This window comes from Podarcis liolepis (assembly GCF_965112155.1).
Source record: "Podarcis liolepis genome assembly, chromosome: 2".
NCBI lineage: Eukaryota > Metazoa > Chordata > Lepidosauria > Squamata > Lacertidae > Podarcis > Podarcis liolepis.
The window spans coordinates 4,959,975-4,972,120 of record NC_139555.1 but is presented as its reverse complement, the minus strand read 5'-3'; the positions used below and the strand labels follow the sequence as shown (position 1 = coordinate 4,972,120).

Below are 12,146 nucleotides of genomic sequence, written 5' to 3'. Positions count from 1 at the left end.
TCCCTCTTAGGGGAGAGTCAGAGCCAGTAGGAAGCACACATTTTGGCTGGCTACTAAACCCAACCTTGCAGACTACTGATTATTATATTGATAATATCACCACAGGGGAAAAGTTCCATTGGTCTTCCCTTATTCCTGGTACCAAGATATTTTGGTTGGGTATATTTACAAATGCAGCTGGGCTTGCTTTCAAGTAAACCTGCGTAGAATTGAGCCTGTAACCCGTTTCACCACCAGTCCAGTCACTCTAGGCAGAGCGCTGTATATACTCCACATTTACCTATACATAATACACGCCCCCCAAGGTAACCCAAATTCTGCCCACTATATTATATGCAAGTCAAGCAATTTGCATCCATATACATGTAAGTTTGAGACGCAGGTGGCACTGTGGGTTAAACCACAGAGCCTAGGACTTGCCGATCAGAAGGTTGGTGGTTCGAATCCCCGTGACGGGGTGAGCTCCTGTTGCTCGGTCCCTGCTCCTGCCGACCTAGCAGTTGAAAGCACATCAAAGTGCAAGTAGATAAATAGGTACTGCTCCGGTGGGAAGGTAAACAGCGTTTCCGTGCGCTGCTCTGGTTCGCCAGAAGCGGCTTAGTCATGCTGGCCACATGACCCGGAAGCTGTATGCCGGCTCCCTCGGCCAATAAAGCGAGATGAACGCCGCAACCCCAGAGTTGGCCGTGACTGGACCTAATGGTCAGGGGTCCCTTTACCTTTACCTTACAGGGAGGATCAAGGGAGTATACAGGGCAATGAACCCGCTATCAACTGCTTGGCCCCTTCCCAGCTTCAGCAATTATGCTAGGCATTGCCTACATTTTCCTGCTGATCTTTATATTGCTACTGCAGCCTCTACTACAACTATATCCCACCTTTCCTCCTTCCTTTTTATCCTTCCAACAACCCTGTGAGGTAGGTTAAAGCTAAGAGGCACTGACTTGCCCAAAGCAACCGAATGAGCTTCATGGCTGAGTGCGGATTTGAACCCTGGCCTCCTGGGACCTAGTCCAAAACTCAATAATTAATACAACACAGCCGCTCTAGCCAGGGGGTGAGGAATACTCTTGCCCACAGGCTTCATTGGGCCCAGCAGATGCTCTAACACCACCCACAATTGCCTTCTAATCATGCCCACCCCAATTTGACAACAGCACAGTTGTTCACACAAGGACCAGTAGTTTCTGTGTATGGAAGACATTCCAGACACCTTGTATTGAAGACCTTGTGTGTATGGAAGACCTTTATGTTCCTCTCAAATGTAAATATGATCTGAGTAATACACATTTACATCGCAATAACAGCATGTACAGTGGTACCTCGGGTTAAGAACTTAATTCGTTCCGGAGGTCCGTTCTTAACCTGAAACTGTTCTTAACCTGAAGCACCACTTTAGCTAATGGGGCCTCCTGCTGCCACCGCGCCACCAGAGCACGATTTCTGTTTTCATCCTGAAGCAAAGTTCTTAACCCGAGGTACTATTTCTGGGTTAGAGAAGTCTGTAACCTGAAGCATCTGTAACCTGAGGTACCACTGTATTCATATTAGCAAAGCAATTATTCACCAGTGTGTCCCTCAACAGTCAAACATACAATCAGCAATGATTACACTACAAAGGGCGGCACCAAGGCAAGGTCACCGTGAGCTCAGCTCCAACTGGCCAGCCAACTGCAACCAAGCCCTCCAGAACATTCGCAGATGTACAAAGTACAAGCCAGATTTAGGCTGTTGACAGAAAGGGGCTCCTCTTTTTTGCCTGACAAACAACTTGGCAGAAAGTCAAAACCCTCTCACTCATACAAATCACTCCCTTTTGAAAACTGATGGAGAGACAGGCTCTGTTTTTGCAGTCACACAGGGGCAGAAAAGCATCAGCCACAAAGAACAGCAGTGCAGTAAGCAGGGGTAACTTGTTCCTAACTGGAAGAGCACTGTTACTACATTTGTGTTTCTAGGCATTTCTGACAGATCCAGACCAAAATGTATTTTCCAAAAGCTGAGCTCAGTTTTGGGCTGAATTAAATGATGCTCACAGTGGTGAGTACCACACTCGTTTTTCCTTTGCAGAGCCACAGTTTTCAGAGTGGTTTAACAATCAATCGCTCTTCACAGGGAACTCTGGGCATTGTAGGTCTTATGAGGGGAATGGGGGTCTCCTAACAACTCTCAACACCCTTAACAAACTACAGCAACTGCAGTTCTTTGGGGGAAGCTGTGAATGTTTAAAGTGGCAGCATAGCACTTTAAATGTATGGTGAATGCGGCCTAAATCAAGGATCATGATTTGTTGCACCAGATACTAAAGGAACAAAGTGGGAGCTAACTCCATGTTCACAGTAACTATTGATTACTGTGATGTATCAACATGGTCATTCAATATTGCTCTTTTACTCCCCAATATAAACCAGCACCTCAAACCACCCACATATTTGTTGTGATTTAGAGCTCTCTTAGGCTGCAGGTGACGCTGTGGTCTAAACCACTAAGCCTAGGGCTTGCCAATCAGAAGGTCGGTGGTTCAAATCCCCACAACGGGGTGAGCTCCTGTTGCTCGGTCCCAGCTCCTGCCCACCTAGCAATTCAAAAGCACATCAAAGTGAAAGTAGATAAATAGGTACCGCTCCAGTGGGAAGGTAAACGACATTTCCGCGCGCTGCACAGAAGCTGGCCACATGACCCGGAAGCTGTCTGCAGACAAATGCCGGCTCCCTCGGCCTATAGAGCGAGATGAGTGCGCAGAGTCGCCCGCGACTGGACCTAATGGTCAGGGCTACCTTTACCTTTAGGATGCAGTCCTATCCTACGCATCCGGTGGCAAGTCTAACTGAACTCAGTTGGGCATATTTCTGAGCAGAAATGTATAGGATTGCGTTGTTGGACAGTTCTTGTGCTGTGGCAGCAATCTACATCTACAAAAAAGCTGGAAAAGTAGCCTCTCAATGTGCCACTGAAATCAAGCTCACTCTATGATAGATTTCAAAATGACATATTTCAAAATGACAGAGTGCTAGAGTCCTGACTAGTCAAGTTACATGGGATCAATTCCCATCTGTTACCTCTGAGGATGTGGACGAGTGAAACCAACCACCTGTCTCCTTGATTCTTGCCCATCCTGGCTTATAAAAGCTAGCCAGGAAGGGCTGGGCAATGGGCTTCGTGGGGTGGTGAATGCTTCCCTCCGTGAGGGAGCCTTCCCAGACCCGCTGAAAGAGGTGGTTATCAAACCGCTTCTTAGAAAACCATCTTCAGATGCGGTCAATATGTCCAACTATCGCCGAGACTCAAATATTCCATTATTGGGCAAGGTGACTGAGCAAGTGGTTGCTGAACAACTCCAGACATGCCTGGAAGAAGTGGACCATTTGGATCCCTTCCAGTCGAGATTCAGGCCTCATCATGGGACTGAAACTGCCTTGGTTGCACTGGTTGATGATCTCCGGCGGGCTAGGGACAAAGGTGAGAGCTGTTTCCTAGTTCTGCTGAATCTCTCAGCAACTTTTGACACCATTGACCATAACATCCTTCTGGACCGTCTAGAGGGGCTGGGAGCTGAGGGCACTGTTATACAGTGGTTCCACTCTTTCCTCCTGGGCCATGTTCAGAAAGTGGTGTGGGGAATGAGTGTTCACACCCCTGGGCTCTCTCTTGTGGGGCACCTCAGGGTTCTGTCCTCTCCCCCATGCTTTTCAACATTTACATGCAGCTGCTGGGAGAGATCATCAGGGGCCTTGCGCTGGGTGTTCATCAGTATGCGGATGATACCCAGCTCTACCTCCCTTTCAAATCGGAACCAGTGAAGGCGGTGAAGGTCCTGTGTGAGTGTCTGGAGGTGGTTGGAGGTGGATGACGGCTAACAAATTGAGGTTGAATCCTGACAAGACAGAAGTACTGTTTTGGGGGGACAGGAGGTGGGTGGGTGTGGAGGACTCCCTGGTCCTGAATGGGGTAACTGTGCCCCAGAAGGACCAGGTGCGCAGCCTGGGAGTCATTCTGGACTCACAGCTGTCCATGGAGGCGCAGGTCAATTCTGTGTCCAGGAGCTCCATCTGGTACGCAGGCTGAGACCCTACCTGCCTGTGGACTGTCTCGCCAGAGTGGTGCATGCTCTAGTTATCTTTCACTTGGACTACTGCAATGCGCTCTATGTGGGGCTACCTTTGAAGGTGACCCGGAAACTACAACTAATCCAGAATGCGGCAGCTAGACTGGTGACTGGGAGTGGCCACCGAGACCACATAACACCGGTCTACACTGGCTCCCAGTACGTTTACAAGCACAATTCAAAGTGTTGGTGCTGACCTTTAGAGCCCTAAACGGCCTCGGTCCAGTATACCTGAAGGAGCGTCTCCACCTCTATCATTCTGCCTGGACACTGAGGTCCAGCACCGAGGGCCTTCTGGTGGTTCTCTCCCTGCAAGAAGCCAAGTTACAGGGAACCAGGCAGAGGGCCTTCTCAGTAGTGGCACCTGCCCTGTGGAACACCCTCCCACCAGATGTCAAAGAGAAAAACAACTACCAGACTTTTAGAAGACATTTGAAGGTAGCCCTGTTTAGGGAAGCTTTTAATGTTTAATAGACTACTGTATTTTAATATTCTGTTGGAAGCCGCCCAGAGTGGCTGGGGAAACCCAGCCAGATGGGTGGGGTATAAATAAATTATGATGATTATGATTATGATTATTTATATGGATGTTAAAACGTGATGTTGGAATTTCATTTTAAGACGCCACTCAGTAGCTGCAGAATCCCTGCACAATTTTAGAGCACACTAGAATGCATTGTTCCAAGGAGATGCCAGCCAGGCCTACCACCACAGATAAACGGCCAGTAATACTTTGGCCACCTGAGAAGAGAAGACTCCCTGGAAAAGACCCTGATGTTGGGAAAGATTGAGGGCACAAGGAGAAGGGGACGACAGAGGATGAGATGGTTGGACAGTGTTCTTGAAGCTACCAGCATGAGTTTGACCAAACTGTGGGAGGCAGTGGAAGACAGAAGTGCCTGGCGTGCTTTGGTCCATGGGGTCACAGAGAGTCGGACACAACTAAACAACAACAACAAAAACCCAAAACTTCCCCAAGCACACTGCAAAGGAAGATTTGTCATGGCACACAGTATGTCTTTGGGGTAGCTTACTTAGCCTTATTGTTATTTTCATCAGGAAGCACCAGTAGATTGAGCACAGTTTAAGGTTTTCAAACGGCTTAGGACCACAATACTTCAATGACCGCCTCTTTCCATATGAACCTAGCCTATGAGCGATCATCTTCTGAGGCTCTCCTTCGTGAGTCTCCTCAAGAGGTCTGGAGGGTGGCAACATGAGAATGGGCCTTTTCTGCAGTGGCTCCTCGTATGTGGAATGCTTTCCCCGGGGAGGTTGACCTGGCACCTTCATTATACACCTTTATATGCCAGGCAAAAATGTTCCTTTTTAACCAGACCTTTGGCTGATTTGATTGACATCCTATACCCTTTTAAAATCTGGTGGTGGGGGGGTTATTGTGTTTTTATTTTGATTATGTATTTTGTGGTTTTATATACTGATTTTACTTTGTGAATTGCCCTGAGGCATGCAGGTATAGGGCAGTATATTAATATTAATGTTAATAATAATAAATAAATAAATAAAAATAATGGTTCCTGTTGTAGGACCTAAGGCTGTGTCAGGTAATTAATCTGGAACTGATAAGGCAAGGACCAGTTCAGAATGAACTTACATGGAAGTGAAACTTAAAAAGCAGCTGTGCAGGCTATAGCAACATGGAGACACTCCTGCAAATGAATCCAACTAAAATTACTAGTCCACAAATAATTTTACTAGCTTATCAGCCCACATATGCCATTGCCCCTGAAGTAAAAAACAAAGCAAAAACAGATTTATAAGACTTCCCTGCCTGATCATCTGGAAGGGTCCCTTAGGCTGCAGTCTGATGAATACTGACTTGAGTGTAAGCCAGCCTCCTTGTAAATTAAGCCCAGAAGTTACTAGCCTGCAAAAAGAAAGTGCAAGCCTGTTAGAGGCTGGCAGGAGACAAAGCTCTGCCCCTCCTCCTGTAGCCCACTACATTTTGATGCAAGGCACAGGGGGACCAAATGCTGTGTCCCTCTTCTGCCACTCTTCTCACTCACCAGTGTAGGATTTCTTTTCACCTATAGCTCACAGGTAAGTGCTTAAACACAAGGCTGGAGTAAGACCCATTGAATCAGGGTTGCATCCACTGCCCTACTGGCTGTGGTTGATGGGAGTTGGAGTCCAACAACATCTGGAGGGCACTGGTTGGGGAAAGTTGGCATATAGGACTGCACTGCCATTTGCCATAGCAAGTGGCTATTTACAAGATGCATTGTTTTGTTACCCATGTAATATGACTTTTGCTGTAATTGTAATGTTCAATTTATGTTTTAGTTGCTGCTTTGTTAATAGTGTTTTGTAGACTGCAATTGTTTTACTGATTATTTGTTAATTATTTTATATGATTTATGCTGTACTTGTGATACTATTAAGCTCTGTTATGTTGTTGATTAATGTGTGTAAGCCACTTTGGCATTCATTGGAATGAAAAGTGGCATATAAATACAATCAATCAGTCAGTCAGTCAATTCTATGCCAGCCTGGAAGCCACCATTTAATGCTAAGCACTCCCCACTGCTTAGATGGCTCTGGTGCAAGTCACTCTGGTGCCAGACGTTGCATTTCCTTTTAGGATACAGCACTTGCAGTATCCCAAGCTCCATCACTTGCAAGGGAACAACACACAGGAAAACCGGATGGTTAAGCTGTCAATGCCTTCAGGGAGCAGCTACTTCCATTAGGGAGGCTCTTTTTCTTCTGGAGAAGGGATGCAGTTCTCCAACAGATACATTCTTATAAGAGTCAAAACACCACTAAAGCAAAAGGAGGTACACCCACACTTGTGCTAATGAAAAATGACTCCTTATGTAAAACAGAATATATTAGCCAGATTTTTTTTTAACTATATGAGACATCAGTATCAAAAATCCAAATACTGCAGAACCACAGAGGGGAGGTTGTTCACTGAGAGGGCGTGGAATGAACACACTGTGTAAATTACAGTCATTTGTTTATGTTGCAAGCTTCAAACTCCAGTAGTCAGAGACACGGTTGGGCAGCTGACATCTTGGTGCTGCAGGAAGCACTGCTTTCAAAACAGTAGACATGCAATTAAGAGTGCACCTGAGCGGCATAAATAGTTTTCAGGATGTACACATAACTGATTACTAACTAAGATACTGGTGCAGAGCAGCTTTCTCCAACCTGGTACCTGCCAGATGCTTTGGATTACAACTCCCATCAGCCACAGCATGCAAAGCCAATGGTATGCTGTAGTCCAAAACCCCTGGAGGGCACCAAGCAGGGGAAGGTGAGGGCAGAAGATGCCCATAGCTGGGTACCGCCACTTCAAGACTACAAATTTTCTACCAAGACCTGTCCTATTAACTGAAGCAGCAAGTTTCCCTTAAAACAAAGACTACTGCTGTCCTATAAATATATCCCAGGAAAATCATCTGCATCACACTTTGAGAAACTCAGGTCCTGCTCAGTTCTGCCACCTTGAAAAAGACCAGACCCTCCATGGGTCTGTTGCCTCCCCTTCCCTAAGATGACAGGAAACAAAGAAGAAAGGAGAGAGAGGTAGAGGGAGAGAGAAAGAAGAGCCATTTGGCTCTGCAAGGTTTAAGTCAGTCCTCTGTAAAAACCACAAAGGAGATCAAGGACAATAGCACCCAAGCCACTTAAAATAAGTCTTCAAATTCAAATTCCTCAGGGTCAACTACAACACAGATGATGCAAGGCTCAGGTGTGATGATGCAACCCTTGCTAGAGTAGTAAACACACACTGATGCCACCGTTCCTGAAAAGGGCAAGGGCGCAAGCAGCTGTAGAAAGCAGAGAGGCAGTCAGGGAACCTGAACAGGATGATTAGGGTTTGAGTGCCCACTGCTGTTATGTGTCCACAGTCAAACATCATCAAATATACCATGAAGCCAAGAATGTCCTATCTAAAGGGCAAGGCAAGTGTGTGAGCTTTTTACAGATCCTACATGCATTTTGGGAAGGGTGGGCTACAGACACATAGGGAAAGTGCATCACCTCCTTTAAACTACAGTCAGAACTACATTTAAAAATCAACTCCCCTTTATTTATGACAACTACTGTACTAGGCAGAGTAATCCAAACCCCCATCCACCATGCTGTATGGAGAGGGAGGGAGCACTCAATATGCCCACCAAAATGGCAGACAGAAGCTGCCACTGGTGGCAGCCAGCAGGAAACCCCAAATTATGGTGTTTTGGACTGGGCTGGCACAAAATTGGCTGGATTCTGTGCTAATTCTGCTACTGTCATAAGATGGCAATAGGCCTGACCTGTGTCTGTTCACTGCACCAGCCTGGGGCTTGACACAGCAAAGAGGTATTTTCCCCTGCCTCTGTTGCCCACACTTTCCACCATGAGCAGCAGGACAGCAGAAGCAGCCATGGCTACACTATGCCACAAAGTCCAGCCACTCCTTACATTTTTAAATAAGTTTTCAATTTGAGTTATCCATGGGTTAGCTAGGATAGGCACTCAGCCTCTTGAACACCATTATTATGTTAAGTGTACATTAAATTAAATAAAATATAGATGACTACACATATGCAGTATTTAATTTACTTGTTACGTGATTGTAATTAGCCCAAGCTGATTTCTTGGCAGCTGTTGTAACTGTCTAAGCATTTACCTCAAGGTTGACTAGCCTGTGGCCCTCCAGATGTTGCTGAACTCCAACTTCCATCATCCCTGACCATTAGCCATGCTGGCAGGGGCTGCTGGGAGTTGGAGTTCAACAACATCTGGAGGGATACAGGCTTCCCAGTCCGGTATTACATGATTGGTGAAATGGTCATTTTTTCTGAAGTACAGTGGTGCCTCGCAAGACGAAAAGAATCCGTTCTGTGATTCTCTTCGTCTAGCGGTTTTTTCGTCTTGCGAAGCAAGCCCATTGACGGATTAGCGGATTAGCGCTATTAGCGGCTTTTAGTGGCTTATCGGCTTATTGGATCAGCTGATAAGCGGCTTAGAAAAAGGGGGGAGGGGGAAAAAACCGCAGGAACTCGCAAGACATTGTCGTCTTGCGAAGCAAGCCCATAGGAGATTCGTTTTGCAAAGCACCTCCAAAACAGAAAACTCTTTCGTCTAGCGAGTTTTCCGTCTTGCGAGGCATTCGTCTTGCGGGGCACCACTGTAATTAAATGTTTATTACATGAATAATATTCCTGCCCTTTATGGCATACCTTGGCCACTTCTTGAAGGGTGAGATACTGTTCCTCTAAATAGGAATGGAGAAACCTGTGGCCTGACTGACACTGAAGGATTCCAACTCCCATCATTCCCAGCGAGTATATCCAATAGTCAGGGATGATGGAAGCTGTAGTCCAAGAATTTCTTGGAAGACACACAGTTTCTCTATCCTGGTCTCCCAAGGGAAGCTCACCTACCGCCATAATTACATGTCTTTAGGCACCAGTCAAAAACATTCCTTTTTACCCAGGTGTTCATCCATTAAAAAATCTATGGCCTGTTAAATGTGGGGGGGACGTTACTATGGTTTTTTATTATTTTGCTGTGTGTACTGTTTTATTATTCTGCATAAAAAATGTTATTAATGTTGTACACCACCCAGGGATCTTTGGATAAAGTGTGGTATATAAACTGAATACGTAATGATTTAAAATAATATCTTGCTACACTTTAATGGGACAGAGGACCCCTACCTGTTGTTTATTGCAGACAGATTTGTTTTATTTATTCAAACAATTAGTTACCTGGCTCTTCATTGCAAATAACCCCCAAAGCGAGGGTACAATACTTATAAAACGCAGCAAAAAACCACACAAAAATGAACCCATCAACAAACAATAAAGGCGGCACCAGACACACAAGAGATCCAACAGGACCTGGACGGGGGCGGCTCTCATGGGGGGGGGCCGCCCTGGGAAGCCTCTTGCTGCGAGCAGAGCCAGCGCAGCGCCTTGCGGCCCCTCAGAAGCCTGGCACGAGTTGATGAAGGGGCGAGAGCCGTATGGCGGCGGCGGCGCCTGAGGAGGCGGACTCGGGCCCGCGGAACCTTCTGCCACAGTAATGACGAGGACGACAACAACAACAAGAAGGAGCGCAGGTCTTTCCCGAGGCGCCGCCAGACTCCTTTGGCCGCCTCTGCTGGACTCTCCGGCGCTTCCCTGCCCACCACCATCGCCTCAGCTCGGCCCAGCCAGCCATACCTGCCCGGCCATCACGGGCTCGGCGCCGATTTCAATGCCGTACTTCAGCTCGCTGAGCTCGTGCAGGTTGAGCGCGCCCAGCGCCTCGCTGCGCCCCAGCGCCAGAGCCCCGGCCAGGAGGAGGAGGAGCAGCCGAGGCACCCAGGACCCCGAGAGGCGTCGCGCCGGCGCCATCTTCCTTCCCTCCGGCTTCTCGCCTTTACTGGCGGCCGCCGCGGAGGCTACTTCCGCCCTTCCTCTACGCGAGGGGGCGGGTCCGATGACCATTATTGCGCGGGAGCCTTTCGATTGGCTGCTGGGAAGGGAGGGGGAGTGAAGCGTTCGTCGGAGAAACCTGGTAAAAGGGGATTGGGTCGCTCCCGTCAGCCAATCAGGAGAGCGAGCGCCCGTATCGGGCTGCGGCTAAACGAGGGAGAAGCGCGTCGCGGGACGCTCAGCTCGACGCTCGGCCGACCTCGGCAGCCAATCAGAACAGCGAGCGCCTGCAGGACTAGAAGGACTGCTGCGCAATCCGTAAATACCGCTTGACGGCGCGCGCCTGCTGCCTGCAGGTGCGCGCTTCCGTGTTTTGTTTTGTTTTTAAAATCTAGATAATTTAATCCAGATTATTTCGACACCCCTGTTACAGCTCTGTGGAAGCACGGTGATCTTGAATACTGTATAATGCATTTAAAGTATAATGGGGGGAATATTATTTTAGCATTTACTTTAGCTTTCCTGAATATTAGCACAAGAGCATAATGAAAACATGTCAAGGAGTAATTAATCCACATTCATTGACCCTGGATAAGAGCTGTGGAAGGGATTCGGTGAGCCGATGCCCTACCTGAAGCTGGAGCACGCAGGCTGCATGACCCGTTTTAATTCACTTGGAATGGCTGTTGTCTCCTGGGCCCCAGGATTTGTCCTTTTCTAAAATGCTGTTCTATTGTTGCTATTAATAATAACCTTCCTATTAATAATGTCTCATTAATTCAATTAATAGTTGTCATTATTATTATTAATTAGATCTATATAACAGTCCACCAACATACATTCCTTGGGTGGGCTACAACAAAATATTAAAAACAGAATCTATAATAAATCACTACAGGCAGAACTGAAACGACTACATTAATATGAATAGACCCATGAGAAAAGCCCTTTCTCCCCTTATGTGTCAGTAAAACCCCTTTGAATTTTGGGACTTAGTCTTATAGCAGTCGCAGAATCAGGCAAAAGCCATTCCACAGCTTTCAGTGATTCCTAGGGTGCTTCCTGATGTGTGTTTATTGCAGGATCCTGGAGGTCTGTGCTTTATGAAAAATCATACACATTTCCTTTTAAACACTGACATTTTTGCCAGGATAGCTTTGCAGTTGTTAGGATAATTCTTGGCTTGGCCAAACTCCTTATCTCAGTTAATCTTGTCATCCACAGCCATGTGAGGGAACCATTCTAGGTGAGTGTGTCCTTTGGAGAGGCTTTGGTCTGGTGCCCTGGACCCAGGCAATAAGGTGTTCAGCTCCAAAGTGCTATTGGAGACAGTGTGTGGAAGAGGCATGGACCTTGTCAAGAGAACATCTGGGATGGGGATGAGGGTGGTTAGTGTTTGTGTCATGCGATTTTCCTACCGACTCCGGCCAGATCCTGTGAATGAGAGAGATTAAAGCCAGGTTAGCAACAATGATCCACCAGCTCCTGTGGAGAAGAGGGTTCCCACAAAGAAGGCAGAGGGTGTGCCAGGCATCCAGTGAAGAGAGCAGTGGCGTGATCCTTCCGCTACCCCCAAGGTAGCACCACCTCAGGTAGTACCACAGCAGCAAGCAGTGGTAACAACTGAGGCCTATGCTGCCCACCCTGCGACCCTTTTTCTGTTG

General features: G+C 47.2%; 1 protein-coding gene across 4 annotated transcripts in view; it reads right to left on the bottom strand.

Annotated features, from left to right (window-relative positions):
- The window catches only part of OS9 (OS9 endoplasmic reticulum lectin), a 33,195-nt gene extending 22,661 nt beyond the window's left edge, over positions 1-10,534 (bottom strand). For 2 of the 4 annotated variants that reach the window (XM_083489467.1, XM_083489469.1), the window contains exon 1: positions 10,288-10,521. In XM_083489467.1, the coding sequence (XP_083345593.1) occupies positions 10,288-10,461 (174 nt within the window). In that variant the 5' untranslated portion in view covers positions 10,462-10,521. Of the gene's footprint in view, positions 1-10,287 lie in introns of all 4 variants that reach the window. The other 2 variants (XM_083489468.1, XM_083489470.1) reach the window with 2 other exon arrangements.
- Between the last annotated feature and the right edge of the window lie 1,612 nt (positions 10,535-12,146).